This window comes from Pollachius pollachius (genome assembly GCF_949987615.1).
Source record: "Pollachius pollachius genome assembly, chromosome: 2".
Taxonomy (NCBI): Eukaryota; Metazoa; Chordata; class Actinopteri; order Gadiformes; family Gadidae; genus Pollachius; species Pollachius pollachius.
This window is the reverse complement of record NC_136935.1, coordinates 25,263,309-25,290,609: the sequence shown is the minus strand read 5'-3', so window position 1 is coordinate 25,290,609 and position 27,301 is coordinate 25,263,309. Positions and strand designations below refer to the sequence as shown.

General features: G+C 45.9%; 1 protein-coding gene across 1 annotated transcript; it reads left to right on the top strand.

The window, feature by feature from the left end:
- Positions 1–233: 233 nt before the first annotated feature.
- LOC307071878 (voltage-dependent calcium channel gamma-4 subunit-like) lies at positions 234–26,913 on the top strand (the record flags this gene model as incomplete). Its single annotated transcript, XM_079731002.1, has 4 exons — positions 234–453; positions 12,577–12,660; positions 24,837–24,977; positions 26,345–26,913. The coding sequence occupies 4 exons, from the start codon at positions 234–236 to the stop codon at positions 26,911–26,913; spliced, it is 1,014 nt and encodes a 337-aa protein (XP_079587128.1).
- Positions 26,914–27,301: the final 388 nt, after the last annotated feature.

Below are 27,301 nucleotides of genomic sequence, written 5' to 3'. Positions count from 1 at the left end.
GTTTGTGTGTGTGCGTGTGTGTGTGTGTGATGTTGTTTCAGAGAGAAAGAGCCTGTGTGTGGGGACCCGGGGACGGAACCGACTCAGAGCAGAGGAGGCTGCAGCCGTCGATCTAGAGGTTTCTTAAAACCGTTTGAAAATAACAAAATACACAGGAAAATTATGAAAAGGATCGTTTGGGGACACAGGAGCATGAGGACCACAGGACCGTGAGGACCATATCACCATGAGCCATGGCCCCGTGTGACCGAGGGGTGCAGAGCCTGCTGGCCCTTACGGGGGCCCTCGCCGCCTTCAGCCTCATGAGCGTCGCCATCGGCACCGACTACTGGCTGTACTCCCGCGCGTACGTCTGCAACGGCAGCAACATCAGCACGGACGACCTTGGTGGTGGCAGGGGGTCCAGGGGCGACCTGACGCACTCCGGCCTCTGGAGGGTCTGCTGCCTGGAAGGTAGGACCGGGGAAAACGGTTTAGGGGACTCTGGGGGGAAAGTATTTTTGTTCCATTTTAATGATTTTAAGAGCTGTTTGTTTGCCAAGTATCAAACACATCACATGCATCCTAAAAAAGTGTGGAGGAAGTGTTTCATTAAGTTATTACATTCAAAAATAATAATCTTAATCACGGTAAAATGAGGGTGTTCATGAGATGAACATAGGTTTTGAAAATATTTAAATAATTCAATCTATTAAATTGACCATTGAGTGGTTGTAGATGTATTGTGCGTCAAATGAGTAGTTAAATCCAAACTGTTAACCAAATGTTATTTAATAACCTCCTAAGAGAAAGTCTGTATCTGTACTGAGTGGTGTCAGAGCACGGATGCTCCCCGCTACGGGAAGAGGCTGCGTTGCCTTGGAGAAGAGATGCGGCAGCCCGATAATGAGGCGGCTAGCCTCCTCGGGCGGAGAGGGAGAAACAGAGACAGAGCCAGAGAGAGACAGAGACAGAGACAGAGAAAGAGAGAGAGAGGGAGAGGGGGGGAGATAGTGGGAGAGTGAGAGGGGGAGAGGGAGAGAGAGAGGGGGGGGAGAGGGAGGTAGAGGTAGAGAGATATAGAGACGGAGAGAGGGAGAGAGAGAGGGGGGGGTAGAGAGAGGGAGGGAGAAAGCGAGGGAGATAGAAACAGGGGGAGAGTGAAAGGGGGAGAGGGAGGGAGAGGGATGGAGAGGTAGAGAGAGAGAGGGAGAGAAATAGCGAGATGGGGAGAGAGAGGGAGAAAAAGAGAGGGAGAGAGAGAGGGGAGAGAGAGATGTGTTCAGTCTAAGCCCAACCTGTGTTCAGTATAAGCCCTACCTGTGTTCAGTATAAGCCTTACCTGTGTTCAGTCTAAGCCCTACCGGGGGTCAGTCTAAGCCCTACCTTTGTTCAGTATAAGCCCTACCTGTGTTCAGTCTAAGCCATACTCGCTTTCAGTATAAGCCCTACCTGTGTTCAGTATAGGGCTTCCCTGTGAGAGGGCTAAATGAAAGCTGTCTCTGAAATCATTTTAATATAAACTGAAAACTGTGCTGTAAAGTGATGACAGGAGTCGGACTGTTTAAATGTTGAAATGGTCGTGTCCATACAGCGTGGAAATGAGTTATGAAGACACCTTTTTCTCTGTCTCTCTCACTGTTTATGTATCTCTCTATTTCTCTCTGTCTATCTATACTTTTTCTCTGTCTCTCACTGTTTATGTATCTCTCTCTATTTCTCAGTCTGTCTATCTCTATACTTCTCTTTCGATGTGTGTGTGCGTGGGTGTGCGTGTGTGCGTGCGTGCGTACTTGTGTGTGTTTGTGTATGCGTGCGTGCGTCCTTGCGTGTGTGTATGTGTGTGTGTGCGTGTGTACGTGTGTGTGTGTGTGTGAGTGAGATGTCAAAGGAGCCTTTAGAGGAGCCAGACGTGGGGTCCTGGGTTGCCAGGGGCAGTTGCCATGGAGACGTTTTGTTGAGCAAGAAAAAATTGGCTCCTCAACACACACACACACACACATTACACACATAAAAAGCACACAAACACACATTACACACATAAAAACACATACACCCACACACACACACAAACACACGTGCCCATTGAACACGTAGACCCTCTCTAACTCTCACTCTGAATAATGATGAGCATATAAATTGGTTTTAAATAAGAATTATAACTTAAACAAATGCAACCTTTTTGTTATTTGAACAAATACATCAAAAGGGCAGCAGTAACTGTACTGCTGAACTGCTGAACCTCGGACCGGGCGGGTCCGAGGACACGCAGTAGACGGGGGTTTACCGTCGCCACCCTCCAGCCGGCGACAGAGAGCACCACGTCTCTCCCCCCAATCAGCGCAATCGGGGACACCTGGCCAGAGGAAGGGAAAGGACCAGGAGCCGGACTTAAAAGGGGCACGAGTCCGCACCACGGGAGAGTGACACGGAGGGAGTAAGCACCAGACTGGGCGAACGGCAAGGGACGCGGAGGGATTCCGCACAGCGCCGGGCAAGTGACACGGCGGGAGTACTCGCTAGACCGGGAGAAGGGCGAAGCGGCACGGAGGGATTCCGCACCACGCCGGCGATCTAGAGGCTCACGGAGACCCTAGCACGAGTATACAGACTACTTACTCTGTTGTAATAAACGCCGACTGCGGCTTTAACCCCTGCTTTCCGTGTAATTCCTACCGGGTATCTGACACTTGGGGAGACGGGTTGCCACATATGGTGGAGAATGCAGGCAACTCGACCGCGCTACGGGCCGGTTTTGTGAGGGAACCCCCTTCGGCCGGCATGCAGAACCCGGATGGGACCGCGGCGACGCCCGCCCAGCAGCAGCAGCGGGAGACCACGGAGAGTCTGGCCCTGCTCTACGAGGTCGTACTACGGCTCACCGAACTAAGCGCCGCGACCGCCGCCGCAACCGCCGGAGACGACGCCGCCAGAGACAACGCGGCCCGAGATGAGGCCGCGGGAGGCGGGGCCACGGGAGACGAGGCCGCGGGAGACGAGGCCGTGGGAGGAGGGGCCGCGAGATGAGCCACGCCGGCAGCAGACGCAGCCATGCATGCGAGCGACCTGCTGGGCACAGGGGAAAACAGGAAGCCCGACCATACCGGCGCGGGTAATGAACCGGGGCGCGCAGGCCCTCGTGGATACCGGCAGCGTGGTCACTCTCCTCTGCCCCGACTTGGCGGGCGGGAAGGAGGGCGCGCCCATAGAGGTGACCTGCATACACGGGGACACCCGGACGTTCGAGACCTGCCACGTCGTCATCCGGACCCCGCACGGGGTATTCACGACGCGGGCAGGGATCGTACCCCACCTACCGGTGCCGCTGCTAATCGGGAAGGACTGCCCGATCTTCCACCGGCTACAGGACCCGGCGCGTGAACTCCGGAGCCGGAGAGAACCACCCCGCAGAGGGGTGAGGGGAGCTCAACAGGCCCACGGGGCCACCAGGCCTCCGTCGCCCCCTGGAGGGCGAACAGAGGTGGCTGAGCCCGCGGCCTCACCGGAACCAGGGGCCGTGGCGCTGCTCGAGGCCGACTCGGAGCCAGAGCTCGAGGCCAATCCAGAGACCGACATCGACACCGAGCCCACGACAGAGGCCTCAATCCAGGCCGATGAGACGTCGGTCGAGCCCCAGCCCGTGGTGGAGACGGAGCCTGAGGCGGAGGCTGAGCCCGCGGCCTCACCGGAACCAGAGGCCGTGGCGCTGCTCGAGGCCGACTTGGAGCCAGAGCTCGAGGCCGAGCCAGAGGCCGACGTCAACACCGAGCCGGAGGCAGAGGCAGAGACGGAAGCGGCAGAGACGTCAGTCGGAGCAAGGGACTCCGCTAAAGAAGCTGAGGACGACCACCTGCCCGTGTCGATCCCCAATGAAGCCGCCATCACGCTGGACGTGGATGGGGACGACCTCCTTGAGACAGGTAAACCTGTGAAACCTCCAGATCCCGACGGGAGCTCGGACGACCACCGGGTCCCCTCTGGACCCACGGGCCACGACGACGATGACGACCTGATGGAGGAGGTGACCAAGGACCCCGGCTCCAAGAAGGCGTCGACCGCCAAGCCGCTGCAGCGAATCACAGTGGACCACGAGTGTGCCTATCAAGCCCAGAGCCGGTGGAGGGCGGAGGGAGGTCATCCTGGTCACCGACCACGCCCCCCTGAAACGGATGGCCGGAGCCAGGGACACCAACGCACGAGTGACGCGGTGGTTCCGGGCCCTCCGAAACATCAGGTACTACCTCCTAGGGAGGGAGGTCATCCTGGTCACCGACCACGCCTCCCTGAAACGGATGGCCGGAGCCAGGGACACCAACGCACGAGTGACGCGGTGGTTCCGGGCCCTCCGAAACATCAGGTACTACCTCCTAGGGAGGGAGGTCATCCTGGTCACCAACCACGCCCCCCTGAAGTGGATGGCCGGAGCCAGGAACGCCGACGCCCTGTCACGCCGGGATGCCTGCCTGAGCGGGTTCACCGACGACCAGGGGCCTGAGCAAGCGCTGGAGGAGTGTGGCATCCCGCCGCTGAACCTCGGACCGGGCGGGTCCGAGGACACGCAGTAGACGGGGGTTTACCGTCGCCACCCTCCAGCCGGCGACAGAGAGCACCACGTTTCTCCCCCCAATCAGCGCAATCGGGGACACCTGGCCGGAGGAAGGGAAAGGACCAGGAGCCGGACTTAAAAGGGGCACGAGTCCGCACCACGGGAGAGTGACACGGAGGGAGTAAGCACCAGACCGGGCGAACGGCAAGGGACGCGGAGGGATTCCGCACAGCGCCGGGCAAGTGACACGGCGGGAGTACTCGCTAGACCGGGAGAAGGGCGAAGCGACACGGAGGGATTCCGCACCACGCCGGCGATCTAGAGGCTCACGGAGACCCTAGCACGAGTATACAGACTACTTACTCTGTTGAAATAAACGCCGACTGCAGCTTTAAACCCTGCTTTCCGTGTAATTCCTACCGGGTATCTGACACTTGGGGAGACGGGTTGCCACAATATATATATATATATATATATATATATATATATATATATATATATATATATATAATTCAATGATGAACTCTCTTTTCCATGTTCTGTTCTGTTCTCCTCTCATAGACCTCTCCCTGTCTGGTCCCTATACCTCTCCCTGTCTGGTCCTCCTATCCCTGTCTGGTCCCTAGACCTGTGTGTGTGTGTGTGTGTGTGTGTGTGTGTGTGTGTGTGTGTGTGTGTGAATGTGATAAAGAAAGAATACTTTCTATAGAAATATAGGCAGCGAAATATAAGTGGTGACATGCTCAGTATAACTGGGACACCCAATCAATTGTATTCAGATGGAAGAAATTAATTCAGAAACAATAAACAGCCAATATATTTTGAGCAATGTAGTGAATGAAAATAATTATTAACTAGTTAAAATTGGTGAGGGGCAACAGAAATAATTAAATTTTAATTTTGTTATTAATGGTTATCAAGGATTGCATTAAACATTAGAAAAGGTCGCCTGACACCCAGTTTGTTACGGTCGTGATATAAAGGTATTTGATGGGTAGGCCACAGACCCAGTTTGATACGGTCTTCATATAAAGATGTTCACAGGTAGGCCACAGACCCATTTTGATACGGTTGTGATTTAAAGGTCCTTGATGGGTAGGCCACACACCCAGTTGGTTACGGTCGTGACATAAAGGTCATTGATGGGTAGGCCACAGACCCAGTTTGTTACATGATATAAAGGTGTTTGATGGGTAGGCCACACACCCAGTTTGTTACGATCATGATTCAAAGGTCTTTCATGTGTAGGCCACAGACCCAGTTTGTTACGGTCGTGATATAAAGGTCTTTGATGGGTAGGCCACAGACCCAGTTTGTTATGCACTGAAAAATAAAACAACCCTCAAAATAGTCATGCATAAATTAATCTTACATTTATGTAGAACTTCATCTTACAAGAACTTAAAGAACATAAACCGGAGAACTATGTTCAGTCACATCATGAATCAAATCTCCACTGGCGCAGAGGTTTTAGTGAGAGTTCTGATGGCCCTCCCTCGCCCCTAATTACCATTGGAAAGGCCAGCATTGTTTTTACTGTTTAGTTTCTACCGGGAGTACACCCGGATATTTAGCAAGCACCTAGCCTCTAGCCATATAAACGGGGGTCTCCACAGACAAACGCCCGATATATAACAATCATATTTCCAATCGATTAATCATTTTAGCGCAAGTGTAACAATACAGAACCGGTTAAGCTTGACGTTGTGTTTCCAGGTTAAATATTGACATTGTTTAGGCTCTGCGACGTCCACAACGGTTAGCTTTCATATCCACCTTGGGCTATCACTAACTAGCCAACTTGTTACCTTGCCTATCATCTGGAACGTGCTCATGCTCAAGCCTCAACGTCAATGAGACTAACTGCAGATATACGATGTGGGTATGAAATTAAACTTAAACTGTGATTCTTAAAAAATTGGTAACCCTTCCTTTTACAGTCCCCTAATTACTAGGTATTTACCCGGTAAATATATGGTTAATCATAGTGTATAACTGGGTCATTACCACTGGTAATAAGAAGGTAAATACAGAGGAATGACAGCTGAAGTACTAAGTAAAACCTTCACTATTACCCATCAACTCAACAAAGAACCGTGTAGTTGTAACTGTTATAGGTTGGTAGTTACTCAGATAGTATTGTGTACTTCCTAGGAAATTAGGCAACCCATTCTTAGAAACACCAATTAATTCAAGTTACAATTGTAGTTATCCAAGGTTTATATTGGTAACAGCCCAAGTATAATGATGTACTATCTAGAAATTAGTATAGTACTTTCCAATAAATTACTTTTTCTTACAGTTATTATTCATAGCTACACCCATTTAGAAAGGGTTTATTTGATTTACCTTAGAAACTATGGAATTACTTACCTGGTAACAACCTCCGCAGGAACCGTTTTCCTCTAGTGTCATGGTACATCTTCTTAAATACTGGGTACGAAGCCGTTTGTTTCCATGGTGTTACCACGTTATTGCCATATAATTTGTAATAGATACATTCCATTGTCCATGCAGTAAGCTGGAAATTGCGCCATGTATGTTCTGCAACGTAACTAAGTAAAACATGACAATTTACTCAGTAAGTAAGATGAAAATGTACTGTAAAAGGAAGCCTTGTTTGTTCCCGTGGTATTACCAGGTTCATACCATATAATTTGTAATAGATTATTCCCTTTTCCATGCAATCAACACAAACTTGTACCATGTATGTTCTGCAACATCGTTCACCAGTAGTTAAGCACTTTAATTGTAGTTATAAAACCCAAAACCACTGTTGATGAAAGGCATATTAAAATTAAACTAAATCAAAGGCTTATCTTTCAAACAATGCATATCGCATAAACGGACACTGTACACTGAAAAAATCAGACATCTGCCTATGGGAGCTTCTTTGTGGTCATTCACAAACCAATGAGTCCACTCGATGAATGAGAGATGGCTCTTTTGTGTCCTCTCTGTGCGGTTTCCCTGCAATCTCCACACCTGGGATTTGTAGGCTGACCAGGTATCAGAAGATAAGAAAATAAACATTAGGACAGTTAATTAATGAACATTTCTAGAACATGTAAAACTCAGATTATTTTGTTTGCCAGTTAAGAAAGGATGCTGGTCCTCTGGCCATTGTGTTTGGTCATATTAAGAAGAAAAAAAGGCATAGCCATAAATACAGTTAATAGGACGGGAGGGGACAGGCTGTTAGCTCCGGTTAGCGCTTTAGCATCGAGCTAGCGGAGCTTCTGTCATTCAAACAACATGTTGTTTAAAACCTATAGCAGCCAACTTATTAAAATATCCGGATTTAATCGGGCTCTGTCCCATAAATACAGTTAATAGGACGGGAAGGGACAGGCTCTGTTAGCCCCGGTTAGCGCGATGCTAAAGAGCAGCTCTACCGGAGAATCCGATTTGATATTCACCGGATATTCGGTTTTGGTTTACCACGCCATCAGATTCATCAACACAATTGCACTACATTATGAGTGTAGTATGTTGAGGACAGTTCAGGAAACCGTATCGCGAAAAATCACAAAGACATGTTGTTGCTATCGATGTCTTTGCAAGTCATCTACGTTCTGGCTGCTACCTGTTTTAGGGACCGTCTACAAATCACACTCACAGACTGGTAGCAGAGACGTTACCATGGAATTGTTTCAGGAAAAAAAACCATATAAAATCAAAAGAAATCAATAAAAATAAATTTTGTCATTCTGATTGTTGTAGTAGTCGCTAATGGTGGGCTGCTACTTTAAACAGTTAACACTTTGCTAACATATTGCATTATTGTTAAACAGGATGCAATTAATAGTTTCAAATATAGTTTAGTAGATTTTTGTTGAATATTAAACTATTAACTGCATTCTGATTAACTATAATGCAATATATTTGTGTGATTTATTTCCTGAAACAATTCCATGGTAATGTCTCTGCCACCAGTCTGTGAGTGTAATTTGTAGACGGTCCCTTAAACAGGTAGCAGCCAGAACGTAGATGACGTTGTTGCACAGACATCGATAGCAACAACATGTCTTTGTGATTTTTCGCGATACGGTGTCCTAAACTGTCCTCAACATACTACACCCGTTATGTAGTGCAATTTTGTTGATGAATCCGATTGTGTGGTAAACCAAAACTGAATATCCAGCGAATATCAAACCGGATGCTCCGGTAGAGCTGCTCTTTAGCATCGCGCTGACCGGGGCTAAGAGAGCCTGTCCCTTCCTGTCCTATTAACTGTATTTATGGGACAGAGCCCGATTAAATCCGGATATTTTAATAAATTGGCTGTTATAGGTTTTAAACAACATGTCCGAGTTGTTTGAATGACAGAAGCTCCGCTAGCTCGTTGCTAAAGCGCTAACCGGAGCTACCAGCCTGTCCCCTCCCGTCCTATTAACTGTATTTATGGCTATGCCTTTTTTTCTTTTTAATATGACCAAACACAATGGCAAGAGGACCAGCATACTTTCTTAACTGGCAAACAAAATAATATTTGAGTTGTACATGTTCTAGAAATGTTCATTAATTGACAGTCCTAATGTTTATTTTCTTGTCTTCTGTTACTTTATTACAGTATGGAAGGGGAGATTTGGAGGTACCTGGTCAGCCTACGAATCCCAGGTGTGGAGACTGCAGGGAAACCGCACAGAGAGGACACTAAAGAGCCATCTCTTTCATCAAGTGGACTCATTGGTTTGCGAATGACCACAAAGATGCTCCCATAGGCAGATTGCTGCATGGCATTCGCCACTTATTCAAATTGTAGAGGTTGAAGCAGCCTACATTTTGGTCACTTGCCATAACACTGTCATGTGTTTTATCAAAACACCATCAGTAGCAATTAAATTGAGTTGATGTGGATGGCTCTTTTTTTTTGTCCGATTTTTTTCAGTGTTCAGTGCCTGTTAGTGAGATATGCATTGTTTGAAAGATAAGCCGTTGATTTAGTTTAGTTTTAATATGCCTTTCATCAACAGTGGTTTGGGGTTTTATAACTAAAATTAAAGTTCTTAACTACGTTACAGAACATATATGGTTCAAGTTTGTGGTGATTGCATGGAAAAGGGAATAACCAGTTACAACTTATATGGTAAGAGCCTGGTAATACCATGGCAACAAACAAGGCTTCATTTTACAGTACAGTTTCAGCTTAGTAACGTTGCACAACATACATGGTACAAGTTTGTGTTGATTGCATGGAAAAGGGAATAATCTATTACAAATTATATGGTAAGAACCTAGTAATACCATGGAAACAAACAAGGTTTCCTTTTACAGTACAGTTTCAGCTTACTTACTGGGTAAATTGTAATGTTTTACTTAGTAACGTTGCAGAACGTACATGGTACAATTTCCAGTTTACTGCATGGACAATGGAATGTATATTACAAATTCTATGGTAAGAACCTGGTAACACCATGGAAACAAACGGCTTCGTACCCAGTATTTAAGAAGATGTACCATGACACTAGAGGAAAACTGTTCCTGCGGAGGTTGTTACCAGGTAAGTAATTCCATAGTTTCTAAGGTAAATCAAATAAACCCTTTCTAAATGGGTGTAGCTATGAATAATAACTAAGAAAAATTAATTCATTGGAAAGTACTATGCTAATTTCTAGATAGTACATCATTATACTTGGGCTGTTACCAACATAAACCTTGGATAACTACAATTGTAACATGAATTAATACTTGTTTCTAAGAATGGGTTGCCTAATTTCCCAGGAAGTACACAATAATATCTGAGTTATTACCAACCTAAAACAGTGACAACTACACGGTAATTAGTTGAGTTGATGGGTAATAATGGAGGTTTTACTTAGTGATTCAGCTGTAATTCCTCTTTATTTACCTTCTTATTACCAGTGGTAATTACCCAGTAATACACTATGATTTACCATATATTTACTGGGTAATTCCTCTGTATTTACTTTATTACCTATGATTTATCATATATTTACCGGGTAAATACCTAGTAATTAGGTGACTGTTAAAGGAAGGGTTACCAAAAAATTTAAATAAATTATATATTGAAATGTTGAACTCTGTTTAAATTGAAGATGTGAATGTGTTGATTTGTTTAACGTGTCAACGAAGGTTAACGGTTAAAAATTGACCAAGTTACGAATTCTGAAGTAGTGGAAGTGTCAGAATGGAAGGACGACTCTGCCGTCCTCCCATTGACATCCATTGTGAAAAATATTATTTTTAAAGTAGAATATCTTAAAGTTAAAAATATTTTAAAAAGTTAAAAATATTTTACAAATCTGAAAGGAAATGTGCGATTCCAAGCTAATCTGAACATTTTAAAATTGGAGTCTCTAAGTGAAAAACTGAGGAAGGAGATAGGTCCCGATGATTGTAGAGAATAATAAAAAAAGAAAGAAAGAATAAAACTTAAGAAGAACAATAGTTGAACGGTGCATGCAGCACTCACCTAATAATTTTAAAGGTCAACAGTCGTGTGTGGACTGAATCACAGCACTTCGTAAATCCTCTTTCAGAGCGCTGCATTCAGAGTTCAAGATACCATCAATCAAAGGCTACGTTTTCTGTAGCGTTCCTATCTTACAGCACCCACCAACAAACCACTGGTTCCCCAAATCAAATGCCAAAGCATTCTTTGCCATTGTTAACATTTATTTCATTACTTATAACTTTAATGTGATACCAAATCGCATTACTTACGACACATCTGTAAATTATACACAGCAGCAAAACAGTTTTTGTAATTAACGTGTAGACTAGTGGAACCTTTTGTAGGGCCCCGTAGCGTAGTGGAAACTGCTATAGCTATCTCACATAGAGTAACATGCATCCTCATCCCAGTATGCCTTCCAATTTATGGCAATCATGAAGAAGTACTCCAGGTTCACCAGCTTGATTAGACACCTACAAACACACTGAGTACGAGCTCCTGAAGGGGGCCACCGTTTTCACCAACCTTTGCAGGATGCCTATAACCCAGTCTACATTTGGAGATGAGGATTTGGTAATGCCACCCCATGTTCATGTTTCCAGACTGAAGCCCGTCGTTCCTTGTCCACCAAGGCCCAGTCCTCCTCCCAGTCTCATAATAATAATAATTGATTGAATTTATATAGCGCTTTTCTAGGCACTCAAAGACGCTTTACAGTGAAGGGGGGGGACCACCACCAGTGTGTAGCACCCACTTGGGTGATGCACAGCAGCCAATCTGCGCCAGAACGCTCACAACACACCAGCTTGAGGTGGAGAGTTAGAGAATTAATGAGTCAGCCAATTATACAGGAGGATGATTAGGGTGCCAGATTGAATGAGCCTGGTTGGGCAGTTTTAGCCAGGACACTGGGGAAATCTCTACTCTTTGCCATAAGTGCCCTGGGATCTTTTATTACCTCAGTGAGTCATAAAGGCTGGTCAGCAGGTCTTCCCAGTGCAGCGGCTCCTAAACGCTCATCCCCCAGTACCTCCTGGACCGGTACTGTCTAGAAGAGGGGCTGTCAGCTTGGGCCCTTATGCCCTTATGACAGACTTTAATAGACACTATCCTGCTATATGTAATTTCAATTTGTCTCAAGTAAGTTCATTACATTTAAATTAAGGGCATTTAACAGATGCTTTTATCCAATGCGACTTACAATAAGTACATTCGTCAGAAGAGTAAAGGAGTAAAGACAATTTCTAGGTTAACCCATTCCCTGTATACAACAAGATAGCTAGGATAAGACGCAACACAATACTGAGTACTTTCTTTAAGTGCCAGGACGTACAACATACAATAAGTGCATAAGTAGTTCATCAACGGTACTTAGGCTGCCACTCTGTTCTGATGGCTTGTATGTTGCAATTGCCCTGTTATTATTTTCACATCTGTGTCAGCGTCTGCATTTGGGTCAGATTCTGAAGTATAATGGAAACCTGGACTACCTTACAAAAACCGCCTGAACACATGTAGCGGTAGTCTTTTAATAACGTTAAGACATTTGGTATTACACCGAATGCATGTTGCTGCAAGTCAGCCCTCAGAGATCCACTCAGTGTTGACTCATGTGTTCTGGTTCTTCCCGCAGGCATCAACAAAGGGAACTGCTTCAAGATCAACCATTTCCCAGAGGATAACGACTACGACACCGACCGCTCAGAATACATCTTGCGTAAGTCTTAAACAACCACCCTTCCTATCTGTCATCTCTTCTTTACCCCCTCAGGAGGAGATATGGCCACGGGGCTGATCCGAAAAAAGCAGGAGAAGCAGAGCGGCCTTAACTCTGTGGGCTCATCACGCCGCTGCTGCATTTCTTCATCGTAGATATTCAAAGTATTTGAATGGTTCAGCAATTGCTAAATGAAAAACAGGACGAACGCTGCTTTGCGCCGCGTTATATACACAGTGCCATGGTGAATGTGGGCGGTGCCCACGTTGATTGGTGCATAGCTGAAATTTTCAGTGTGCGCAATGCCTAGACGACGTAGCCTACATGAAATAGAACGAGGAAACACCTTGCCCAAGAGGGGGAGACCGAGCAGAGCATGTGCTGGGTACGGCCACGGCCGTAACACTCAGATCCTCTGATCCAGACCACTATTCCAGAACCCTTATCCAGACTCCTGATCCAGACCTCTGATTCAGACCAATAAAAAAGACCCCTGATCCAGACAGCTTATCCAGACACCTGATCCAGAGCTCTCCCTGAGAGCCCCTGATCCAGACTCCCTGTGATTCAGAGCCCTGATCCAGACTCCTTGTGATCCAGACCCATGATCCAGACTCCCTGTGATCCAGACCCCTGATCCAGACTCCTTGTTATCCAGACTCCCTCTGAACCAGACCTATCATTTCAGACTCCCTGTGATCCTGATCCCTGATCCAGACTCCCTGTGATCCAGTCCCATGATCCTGACTCGCTGTGATCCAGACCACTGATCCAGACTCCCTGTGATCCAGACCCCTGATCCTGACTCCCTGTGATCCAGACTACTGATCCTGACTCGCTGTGATCCAGACCACTGATCCAGACTCCCTGTGGTCCAGACCCCTGATCCTGACTCCCTGTGATCCAGACTACTGATCCAGACTCCCTGTGATCCAGACCCCTGATCCAGACTCCCTTTGAATCACACCCCTGACCCTGTCCCTTCTCCCTCTGTGGTCCACAGTCCTTATCTAGACCCCTGCACATCGGCCCTGTTCCTGTACCGGCTCAGTTTGGTTCTTGGCTGAGAGAGAGAGAGAGAGTTTTGCTCTTTTTTCAACGCAAAGAGAAAGCCAAATGGAGAACTTTACCCAACGAGGGTTAAGCTCATCGGACAATTATAGTATGTGTGGCGCATTTCACACACATCATCGCTTATTATAACACTCCTCCACAACGACGGTACTAACAAAGCACCACAAATAGGTCGTAGCCATTGGGATAAGAGAAAAAATACCCATTCCCTATGTAGATATAAATGGCTCATTCTAAGGTAAAAGAAGCAAAATGATTATTATCTTCATTAATATACACTAACTAAAACATAGTTATGAATATTATATTCCATTTCTGCCAACTCCACTAGATGCCACTGAATTCTACACATTGCCCCTTTAAAGGTATAATATGTCATTTGTACCGTTAGTGGTTGCTCAGTCAAAACAATAAGGCGTAGTTTATAAACGTTGGAAGTAGTGTGGGATCATTGGAGTTGGTGTCTTCACCAGCATTGCCTTGAAAATCTATCTGGCGTGACTTAGGCAGAAATCATTTTCACAGAGCAGTTAATGAATGAAAGTTAAATTCACGCTATGATTTGTCAAGTTCATTAAATTTTTTCATTTATTTCTAATAAAGATGCATAAAGTAAAATAAAGGTAACTTCCTAACTACAATAAATTAGTCGACTACCCAAACAGCTGTAGTGTTGGGGCAGCCCAGCGATGTTATCCGTGGTCAAAACGATCACAGTAAAAGTAACTATGAGGACTTCCAGTTCACGGTCAAGCAGTATGGATGGTCAAAGTAAAGGTCAAAGTAAAGAAATAAATCGTTCTGACGAGGAAGGAGACAAGCTAACACCTGAAGCTACAGCTATGGCTACACCGCAAGCAAGCTTAGCCAGCATTAGCAAGCAAATCCAAGCCATGCAAAACGAGCTGAAAATTGACCTGAAAACTGTCAAGATGACATCACCACCCAACTGAAAAAACGAACGGGCAGAGTTTAAAGGTCCCATGGCATGAAAATTACAATTTATGAGGTTTTCTAACATTAATATGAGTTCCCCTAGCCTGTCCCCCAGTAGCTAGAAATGGCGGTGTAAAATGAGCACTAGGTATCCTGCTTCGCCTTGGAGAAATGAAAGCTCAGAAGCTCAGATTTTGAATTTGGCCCCATATGTCGTCATAAGGGGCCAAGTTAGCTCCCCTTCTCTGCTTTGCCCACCCAGAGAATTTGGCTCGCCAATGAGACAATGAGCTAAGACTGTTGTACACTTCTTTGTTATTTGGATAACTTTTCTGCTGTTGGAGTTATGGCGCATAACACGTCAGGTTCTCTTACATCTCTGATATTTCCACAATGAGACTCATAGTGGGGGTTATCTCAGCCATGGTTAAGAAGGAATTAGGGGAAAGGAACTTTGGTTTAGACTCCCTGAAGTACATGAACCGCGACATGGAGGAGAAAGGGATTGCTGCCCGCGATTGTCTCCCACCGGAGCCCAGCTGCCCGCGAGGCACCACCGCCGCAAGGCACCACAGCTGCGGGGCGGTGGTACCTCGGCGCTGCCCGCTTCCGAGATGGTGGTGCATCGGCTGCGGGGCTCAGTATACTTCAGATTGATGTGGAAGTGGAAGAACCAGAAACGTCAGAGAACCCAACTCAGTCGTTTGAGATTCATAATATCATTTTGAGGTGCACACAGCTTTTGGCCATGATAATGTATATTATATGATACAGATATCTATGTATAATATGATATTATTTAGATATAGAGCTTCAGGACTCCCGCCGGAGCCCCCGGAGTGTTCTAGAATATTTACAGAACACAGCCAAAAGCTGTATGCGCCTCACCATTGCATACATCCACTGTAAACACGAGTGCATGGTACCGTGGCCACAAGCAGCTCAGGGCCACAACCCACCCTCCACCTTGACCGCCTCTAAAAAATGGCACGTTTGTGGAACTGGCTCGTAGTGGCTGTAATTCTGCACAAAGGCTGAATTTCTTGAACGTCTTCAAATACTGTATTAAGGGCCCACTAACACCTAAATATAAGCATCCATAAAGTAGCATGCCATAGGACCTTTAAGGGGGACATTAACCAGAAACTTGTCAAAATAAACGCGGACGTACATAAAGCTGCCAAATTACTGGCGAGAAGATTACGAAAACAACAGGCAGGGATTAGTCAATAAATTAGGTGAACCTAATACCGACCAAAATAAATATGAACCAAAAGAAATTGAAAATATGTTCAGTATTACAAAGAGGAAAATCAGACCCTATAGCTAAAACCTAGCTTAAAGGCCTACGTCCAGGTTAACCAGAAGTTTTGGTTAATGGGTACATAAAGCACTCAAAATATGTATATCATTTATAAAATGTCTCCAAAATAGTGTTAAAGTCCAGTTTTTGTCGTTTTTGGCTGTAACAGGTGTTCTCTAACGCCATTCGTGGTGGAAGGTAGCCTCATCCTAGTACTAGAACCATGTTGTCTAAGAGGTGGCAAGAACCACAGATAACATGTATGATGGCCAACAGCCGTATAATTTCGAACCTGTCACACGTGAGAGGGCGAATGAGGAATTGCCGAGAACTGATGGCGGTCAAAGCCAATTAAATGCATGGTCAGAGGAGAATGAGTGGAGAGTTGCTATCATTTAGCAATGCAGCAACGAGCGCTGGAGCTAGTCAATGAACAGCAGTGCATACAATAAGGACACTTTTATTTATTTTAACAGTGAATAGCACTGAGTGAAAGTCAACGTTTTCTTTATATCTAGTGACAGCGATTATGTCGGTCAGATATGTACCGATAAACTTAGTCAGAAGATCTAGAAATAAAAGGCATAATGCTAGCTATGGGCTACCTTGCCAGTCCCACCTGTGAAATCCCTCCAGATAATCTCTAATTAAATCTTACCCCCGACGTTGTAGTCAAATTTCCAATTAGTTATCCCACGTTTTGATGGTAGCCTACTAGCTCCAGTAACAACATCTTTGCCTAGTGTTTATTTCTAAGCTTTATTTTACCCAGTGGTCGAAATACCCGTCAATATTCGGGGGTCCCCATCTCCCGATTGTTGCGCAATACCGATATACATTTTGCAGTAGGCCTATAACATTACAATATTTCACGGATGCAAGACAATCCGTATTTAGCCTATATGACAACACACGCACACACTTAACATTTTTGATAATCCTATATGCTATATATTTTTAAGCAACACAGGAGGCTGCATTGGCTAAAGTTGTTTTGATGCTGTAGTGTATGGCATCCCACGTTAGATGCGTGTTGACGTTCAGTCATGCGCAGTTGTAAGTTACCAGAAGTGGAGTCATGAAGCAGCACGTGAAACAGTCCCGGTGTTAATGTCCTTAGTGTTAATACAGTTTAAAACACTACAAATGGCGACGAGGATTTAAAACGGAATGTTTTAGTTTGCACAAACTGTTGACATTTACATTTACATTTACGGCATTTAGCAGACGCTTTTATCCAAAGCGACTTACAATAAGTACATTTGTTACAATAAGTACATTTGTCATAAGAAGTGAAACAATATATCGCTGTCGGTACAGTAAAGATGTTCATAGAACCAAGTGCAAGTATTACAATCGCTAGGCTAACCCATTCCCCGTGTAAAGCAATGATAGCAGCTACTGTAGATGCTACACAATTAAGTACCTTGAATAAGTGCAATGTACAAGTGCCAGGACGTACAACATTCAATGGTGGCTGTGCATTGGTTTCTATGCAGAGTCGAGGTGAACTCTGAACAGGTGAGTTTTGAGTCTTTTGCGGAAGCTGGTGAGCGACTCTGCAATCCTGACATCGGTAGGGAGCTCGTTCCACCACTGAGGTCCCAAAATAGAGAAAAGTTGTGACTTCGCTGATCGACCTTTGCTTGCTCTTAGCGATGGCGGTACCAGACGTCCAGCTGAGGTAGTTGAGCGGAGGGATCGAGCTGGGGTGTGTGGCTTTACTAATGCTTGGAGGTAGGCAGGGGCAGTTCCATCGACTGCCTTGTATGCCAGTACCATCATCTTGAATCTGATGCGAGCTATTACAGGGAGCCAGTGGAGGTCTCGGAAGAGGGGGGTTACATGTGAGAACTTTGGTAGGTTAAACACAAGGCTCGCTGCCTTATTCTGGATGCACTGCAAGGGTTTAATCGCAGAGGCAGGGAGTCCAGCCAGGAGCGAGTTGCAGTAGTCGAGGCGGGAGATGACCAGTGATTGGACTAGAAGCTGAGCTGCTTCCCTTGTGAGGAAGGGCCGGATCCTGCGGATGTTGTAAAGTGCAAATCTGCAGGATCGGGCCACCGCAGTGATGTTTGCAGTGCAGCATAACTGATTTTCCAACACTACACCAAGGTTTTTGGCAGTTGGAGAAGGAGATACAGTGATGTTCTCAACAGTGACCAGTAAGTCCATGTATGGGCAATCTTTTCCTGGTATTAGGAGGAGCTCAGTCTTGTTGAGGTTAAGCCTCAGGTGATGGGCAGTTGTCCAGGTGCTGACTTCTGCAAGACATTCAGATATGCGTGTTGCAATCAGGGCTTTGTCAGATGAGGGAAAAGAGAGAAATAGCTGAGTGTCGTCAGCATAGCAGTGATAGGAAAAGCCGTGGGATGTAATTACAGAGCCCAGAGATCTGGTATAGAGGGAGAACAGAAGAGGCCCCAGTACAGAGCCTTGAGGGACACCAGTATCAAGCGTGCAAGGTTTGGACAAGGAGCCATTCCATGTTACCTGATAAGTGTGATTCATCAGGTAGGATGTGAACCAGGAAAGGGCAGATTCAGCTATGCCAAGTTCGGCGAGAGTGGCGAGGAGGATCTGGTGGTTCACAGTGTCAAATGCTGCAGACAGGTCAAGGAGAATGAGAACCGATGAGAGGGACGAGGCTCTGGCCGCACGGAGGGACTCAGTCACCGCGAGGAGAGCCGTCTCAGTGGAGTGTGCTTTTTTGAAGCCTGACTGGTGAGGGTCAAGCAGGTTGTTAGATGAGAGATAGGAGGACAGTTGGTTAGAGACGGCACGTTCAAATGTTTTAGAGAGGAATGAAAGAAGAGATACCTGTCTGTAATTCTGGATGTCAGTGGTATCAAGGGTTGGTTTTTTGAGGAGAGGCTTTATTCTGGCAGTCTTGAAAGACGTTGGAACAATGCCAGAAGTGAGCGAGGAGTTAATAAGTGCGGTGAGAAATGGCAGGATGTCGTTTGACACAGCCTGGAGGAGGGAGGAAGGGATAGTGTCAAGGGGGCAGGTGGTGGCATGGTTAGATGTTATAATTCTGTTGACCTCGTCTGAGCTGAGAGGGATAAATTGGGTAAAGACAGAGGTGGGGGTGGGGGGAGGGAGGATGGTGGCAGTGATAAAAGAGGAGCTAATGTCCTTTACTTTCTGGGTAAAGTAGGTAACAAAGTCATCAGCAGTGAGGCAGGAAGGAGGAAGAGGGGAGGAGGGGTTGAGGAGGGAAGAGAACAAGGAAAACAGTTTCCTGGGGTTTGTGGCGGAGGAGTTAATTTATGTTGAGGGTAATTAATGTTGAGGGTGCATGAAGTGAAGTTTGGTCCGTCAAGGGGAGTTTACCGGTGGTCGGTCCCTTTGATGTGCTGAGTGAGTCGGCTAATGTCGGTGTTCGCTGGGAGAAGTGGATAAATAGTTTCAAACTCTATTTAGCAGCATCAGGAATCCGAGAAGCATCACGGAAAAGGGCTTTACTGCTTCATTTAGCAGGACCCGACGTTCAGGACATATTCTTCACGTTGGAGGGCACTGGAAATGATGCAGACTACGACGGAGCGGTAAACTAATTAAATGCATACTTCACGCCTCAGAAGAACATTCCCTATGAAAGACATATGTTTAGACAAGTAGAACAAGCACAAGAGGAGTCTATGGACAGTTTTGTGAGGCAATTAAAGAAGATGGCAGCAACGTGTGAGTTTGGGGATACCAAGGATGATTTTATCCGTGACCAAGTTATTGACAAGTGCATTTCAAACACGCTGCGCCGATGGCTATTGCAGGAGAAAGACCTTAAACTTCCAGGGCTCCTGGATATTGCACAGACAATGGAGGTAGCAGATCACCAGGCTGCAAGAATGGGAAAATTGACTGTCAATGCTGTGGAGAAGAGACCTGTGAGAGGGAGGAGTCAAACGGTAAGACCCAGAGTCTTCACAACTCAGAATCAGTCACCACGTGATGAGCACGGAATGAAATGCTTCCGGTGTGGACGTGATGGTAATTTAAGTCGTGAGTCCACAGTGACAAAAAACGAAAAGTGCAATAACTGTGACAAAGAAGGACATTTTGCTGTAATGTGTAGAACGAAGAAAACACATGAAATAAACAGTGTAACGACCACAGACACACACAGACAATCCAGTGGCAATGAAGATGACTATGTTTTCACAGTGATTGATAGTGTTGAGGATAGAACACAAACAGTACTGTTGAATGAGCAGCCAGTGGAAATGTTGATAGACTCAGGTGCTACATGTAATATCATGATTGAGACAAAGATCGAACAACTGAAGTCAAAAAGTGACATCATACTACAATGACCAGAGAAGCAAGTCTATCCATTCGGTTCGACGACACCACTACATGTGAAAAGGATTTTCGTGGGTGATTTTAAAGCAAATGGAAAATCTGAAACTGTCACTGCAAAAATCCAAGTGATTAAAGAAGCACAGATTTGTGTGCTGGGGAGAAAGACTGCTGTACAGTTGGGATTGCTTCGTATCAGTCCTGTGGAACAAGTAAATACTGTTCAACCAACAGACACAGCAGTTTTCACGGCTGACTTGGAGGAGAAACACAAAGACTGTTTTCAAACTGAAAGATTTTCAGCTGGGGCTGCATGTGGTGAGTAGTGTGAAGCCGGTAGCCCAGCATGTTCGCCGAATACCATTCAGTGTAAGGAAACAGGTGGATGACAAACTCAAACAACTTGAGGAGATGGATGTCATCAAGAGAGTGAGCGGACCAACAACATGAGTTTCGCGGCTCGTCGTTGTACATGGGAAGAAAGAGCCAAGAGTGTGTGTGGACAAATTAAGCCAAAGTGCGTGAACGGCACCCTATCCCCATCATAGATGAAATACTGGAGGACATGACGGGAGCCACAGTGTTTTCAAAGTTAGATTTGAAGTGGGGATATCGTCAGATAGAACTTACACCTAAGTCCAGGTCGCTTACCACGTTTGTCTCACACACAGGGTTGTGGTGTTACAAGAGGCTGATGTTTGGAATATCATCCGCACCTGAGATATATCAACACAACATCAGTCAAGTCCTACAAGGCATCCCTGGAGTGCACAACGTATCAGATGACATCATCGTTTCTGATGAGACCAGTCAACTGCATGATGAAAGACTGCACCAAGTCCTGCAACGACTGCAAGAGAGACAGCTGACAGTCAACAGCAAAAAGTGCCTGTTCCGGATCAGTCACAGCTAGAATTTATGGGTCATTTACTGTCCAAAAGTGGTATAGGAGCAGCTCAGTCAAAGATTGAGGCAGTGGAAAACACGTCGGCCAACAAATGCGGCTGAGGTGAGGAGTTTCCTAGGGCTCGTTAACTACTGTGGGAGGTTCATTCCTAATCTGGCCACAACATCAGAACCACTGAGGAGGTTCACGAGGCAATCCTGCAAATGCACATGGGGGTCAGAGCAGGAAATGGCATTGGTGGAACTAAAGAAACAGCTGGCCAGTTCACAGGATGCAGAAACACATGTGATTGTGGATGCCAGTCCAGTGGGATTAGGTGCAATATTGAGCCAGAAGCAAAGTGATGGGACACACAAGCCTGTCTATTACGCGAGCCAAGCTTTATCTGACATAGAGCGCCGCTACTCTCAGACTGAAAGAGAAGCCCTTGCCATTGTGTGGGGATGTGAGAAATTTCCTGTGTTTCTCTACGGGAAAGAGTTCTCAATCACGTCTACTACGTGGCTCAACATGCAGTGCCCCATGCTTTCACACCACGACAAATGGAGAACTTGTCGGCAGAGGACCACATTCTTGCTACTGTACGGAGCGGTATCGAGACAGGTGACTGGAGTAAATGTGAGGCGGCTTACAAAACTGTCAAGACTGTGCTCTCCACTGCTGGGAAAATAGTGCTGAGAGGTACCCGGATCATCGTTCCTCAGGCAGCATGACAACAGACGCTGATGTTAGCGCATGAAGGACATCAAGGAATACTCAAAACAAAACAGAGACTGAGAACAAAAGTGTGGTGGCCCGGAATTGATCGTGTAGCAGAGGAGTAAGTGAGGTCATGTCACGCTTGTCAACTCAATAGCTTGACTTCACAGGATGTTCCTACTACAAGGTCCGAGCTCCCTGCTAAACCGTGGCAGACGCTTGCAATGGACATGTGTGGACCATTCCCATCAGGAGACCATCTACTGGTGGTGACTGATTACTACTCTAGATGGGTGAATGTCGATATCCTCAGAAGTCCCACATCAGTTAACATAATAAAATGTCTGAAACACCTATTTGCGACTCATGGAATCCCAGAGTCTGAAGTGACTAACGGCACACCGTTCATGTCAAAGGAATTTAAAACATATCTGCAGGAGAGTGGAATCGAACATCGCTGTGTCACGCCATATTGGCCTCAGGCGAACAGGGAATTTGAGAGACAGAACAGAACACTATGTAAAGCCAAACCTGCTGTTCACGCTGAAGGCAAGGACTGGCGCAGTGAACTTGATGTTTTTCTTTTGGCTTACCGTGGCACTCCACACTGTGTCATCGGCCGCAGTCCGGCCGAGCTACTCTTCAACCACCAGATCAGAACCAAGCTTCCAGAACTGTCGGCGAACCAGACATGGTCGTGCCAATCGGTGTGGCTGGAGAGAGGTTGGTCACTCAACCTGCTGACACAGCACAAGTTGAAACCCATGAACAGGACACTAGACCTCAGAGAACCAGAAAAACGCCATCTCACTGCCACTTTATGACAGACAGTGCCATAAAGGGGCAGAATAATCCCCGCATTTGTCTTAATGGCAGGGTAGTCCACCCCTCGCCATTTAGGTCATGTTTTGTTACATAAAATGTTAAGGTTTTCTCTGAATTTAAGATTATATATACATATATATTTCTGTGACAATCTAAATGTTTGATTACATTTCTATCTGTGCCTGAATGTATGATAACTATAGAGTTATGTTGAATATGATTATTCCCAAGGGATGGTGAATAAGTATTTGGAAACGTTATTACAGTATTAATGCTGAAGGTGTTCGTTAAATTAATTTTGCTAAGAGTAATGCATGTGTGTCTAAGTTACTACTTGATATAGTACTTGATAGTGATATGTTATTTTCAACAAGAATAGTTAACTGAGTTTCTGTATAAACAGTTTGTATTATTACAATTCATATTGATGTAAGTTATCATCTAAGAAGGGGAGGGATGTAGTGTATGGCATCCCACATTAGATGTGTGTTGACGTTCAGTCATGCGCAGTTGTAAGTTATCGGAAGTGGAGTAATAAAGCAGCATGTGAAACAGTCTCGGTGTTAATGTCCTTAGTGTTAATACAGTTTAGAACACTACGGATGCACGTTGATTTATAACAAGGAGAGGCAAAGTTGTGCATTACAATGCAAACACGACAATAATTGGCACCAATCTGGAGCACTTAGAAGAGCAATCAACTGAATAAATGGCAGGTATAGCCTATCGGACACGCAATCAGTGCACTTGCAAATGAGTGCCTGCAAGTATGACGGATCGTGGTGTGACATTATTTAACCATCAAACTACCGCAAATACGACCAGACAGATGTACATTGAACACATTCACATCGTCCAACCTGGCGGATGCTGACAGACAGCCCACAACAAGCCAAACATCACCACGGCGGGTGTGCTCTCTCTCACTCTCGCGCGCCCGTACACAATCATCAGAGTGAAGAGATCCCGGATCCTGGATCCTAATCATACACGTTTTTTGGAGCTGTACTAAAATACAACGTTTCTGGGATAGTTTCTAAATTGTGCTGTGCGAGTTTCTAGGATACAAAATGCCCCAAACTTGTCTTGTTCTATACCTGGGATATATGGAAGGATCTGTGCATAAAGGAGACCAATATTTGATGAAGATTCTTCTTGCTGCCGAAAAAAAAGCCATCACTAAGAACTGGCTCCATTCTGTTGCACCTGACCACAGACAATGGCTCAACGTTATCGTTGATATTCAAATGATGGAGAGACTCACATATATGTTGAGAGATCGGAGGGGAGGGCAGCTCACGGACGGCCTGTTGTCAGCGTGGGGGTGAGGGAAAGAGATCCATGTGTTAAGGCAGGGCTACAATCCGTACAGTTTGACTCATTCAAATGATTTGGTCAGTGTGTGTAAAACTGTACGGATAACGGTCTGTGGCTGGAAGGAGCCCCGTGTCAGAGTGGCTCATCGAAGTGAGCTAAATCGATGTTGAAACGTCCTATCAATAAAGAGGTCTCTACTAGACGATGTGTTTGGTGCTTCCCTGGAAGTTTGGGGGGAAAAGGTCACATGACGCCATTGACATGTGAATAAATGTAGCGGTCCGCTAACGTGAATATGACAGCATATTTCTCTGGGTTGTAATGTAACATATTAAACCTTTAAGATATAACCTTCATTGTTTCATGTGTTGGTTTTGACCATCATGAGCATTACCACAATCTAGCATCAGTCGTTTGTTCAAATGTGTGCCACAAATAAGAGCAGGGAGTTTTGATAATATGATTTAAAGAAGTATTAAGGTTTTTAATCATGGAAAACATAACCTCATCTTCTAATTAACAGCATGGTATAAAATGCTTGTGGATAAGTAGTGAAAATGCAAACATTGTCATGTCTAAGATGATACTGGTTTATCAACAGGCTGGTTAGTTAAATTGTATTTCTATTTTATTTTGATCTATTTATACTGTTTGTTCTTTCTATTATTTCTAACCATACGTGCAGATTAATAGTATTAAATAATTGATTTCAAACAGTTGCAATCAATATGTTCTTAGCTGCCCTCTCTACCACTGGTCATGTAGACAATCAAATGTTTGGGTGTGTGTGTGTGTGTGTGTGTGTGTGTGTAGGTGTGGTGCGTGCGCTCAGCCTCTTCCCTATCCTCAGCACGGTGCTCCTGCTGGTGGGGGGTCTCTGCGTGGGCGTGGGCCGCGCCTACAGCCGTCGCAACACCGTGCTGCTGAGCGCCGGCATCCTGTTTGTGGCGGCTGGTGAGACCAGCAGCCAACACCTACCGACTACTGACACTACAGACATAGAGAGACCAGCAGCAGCCAACCCACCTTCTGACACTCCAGACAGAGAGAGACGAGCAGACAACAAACCTGCAGACAAGCAGCAACCAAAATACTTTCTGACACTACAGACATAGTGAGACGAGTTGCCCACACCTACTGACACTACAGACAGAGACCAGCAACCAACACCTACTGACGCCACAGACAGCTCTCTGTCTGTCTGTCTACCAGCACCAACCAACAGACCTACTGACACTAAAGACATAGAGAGACCAAACCAACCAACACATACACCTACTAAACAATACAGACATACTGTAGACATGTAGAGAGACGTTGCTAAATAGCACCAACACACCAGTGCTGATTGGCTGATCAACACTTCTGTCATGTTGCTAACTCTGAGGCTACAGGGATCTGGGTTAACTGCTCAGACACTGCAGCAGAATAAATAACTCTCACGTTACGAACACTTTTTGAGGGAGGGTGGAGCCTGGAGGGAGAAGGAAGAGGAGGGGTGTGGTTAAGAGTGTCAAATGTTTTTTTAAAGCTAGCTTGAAGTCATATATTGTGCATTGGTACCTTTAAAGTAATCTGGTGCGCCCAATAGTTTGTAACCCTGGACCATCTTGGAACTCGTCCTTGGAAACTGTTTAAAAAAGTGCAGGCGCTTTATAAAAACACATGGCAGGTGATTTGTGATTGGTGAAAGGTTTATCACTGTCTAGTGCGCATCACATAGATCATGTAATTGATTGTTCCAAACCAGTGTGGTACTGCCACCTAACATCATTTGAAGCCTGGCATGATGGAGGCTCACATGATCTTGTAAATTCAGCTGCACAAGGTAACCTGAGTTCTCCAAACTAAAGATGAGAGGTGCAATGATTATCAACTAGAGACCCAAGTAACAAACAATGTTTTAAGTTGCACACATATTGAGCAGTCTATGAATTGAGTGTAAATGCTTAACATCAGTTTATTGCTCAGCTTATGCTTCGAGCAGCATAGGTCCGCAGCATGCAGTGCATACTAACATGTCAACTAACTTTGGTAAAACATGTCTTTCTGTGCAGCAATTGTAGTATTTAGTACATCCCATTCCAAAGGACCCCCCCATCACATTGTTTAATTGGAGATGGGTGGTACAGTACCTGCAAGAGATCTTCAAGTTAAAGGTCATATCATAGCACTACTGAACTATAACTTTGTTTGTAGCTTATCCAGTTCTTATGACTTGGACGGTCGGACCCGTGGCATTAACAGCTTCAACTGTGTTCTGCACTCTCCTCCCGTCCTTCCCTCCTCCGGCCATGCCCCCCTCCCCCCCACCCTGCCAGGCCTGAGCAACATCATCGGCATCATCGTCTTCATCTCCAGCAACGCGGGCGACCCCAGTAACAGGAAGGACGAGGAGCGCCAGAGCCACTACAGCTACGGCTGGTCCTTTTACTCTGGGGTGCTCTCCTTCATCGCTGCTGAGCTGGTGGGCGTGCTCGCTGTGCACCTCTACATCGAGAAGAACAAGGACTCCCACATCCGCTCGTCCTGCTCCCGCGGCCGGGCCTTCATCAGGACTGCCTCGTCCTCCTCCCCGTACTCCCGCATCCCCAGCTACCGCCACCACCATGGGCACTCCCGCTCCCGCGAGCCGTCCCCTTTGGGGAGGACGGCCGCTGCGGGGGTCTGGGGAGGAGGAGCAGCAGGGGTGGCTGGAGGGCTGGGGATGGGGCTCCCCATGGGAGACATCTCCATGTACACCCTCAGCAGCAGGGACAGCACCATGAAGGGCCAGGCAGGGACCCTGGGGCCCTACAGTCCCCAGAGGGACTCTGGCTTCCTACTGGTGCACAACTGCTTCCAGAAGGACGAGGCAATGGGAAGCAACCGGAGGACCACACCCGTGTGAGAGCAAGGGAGAACCTACAGGAAAAACTGCTCCAAAACAATCCTGTCTTTGATAATGATATGAAGACGAAACGACTAGATTAAAAGAGATTAAAAACACTTCATTGTTATGACTGTGGATACCAAATACTGTTTATTGCATAGGCTGGAGCAATTGTTTTTACAGAGAAGAAATTAACCATGAACATTTGTTTTCGACAAACGCAGGCACTACTATACTTAAAAGACTTCATTGTTAAAGAGTTAACTGGAAAATGCCAGCAGAGAGACTGTATAAACACAGCCAGCCATCCTAAGACAGGGGACAGAGGACACTGCTTGGGAATAGCAAAGGTTTACTTTGGGGGTTTGTATATACTGCCACATGGGGTTAGGGTTAGATGGGGTTT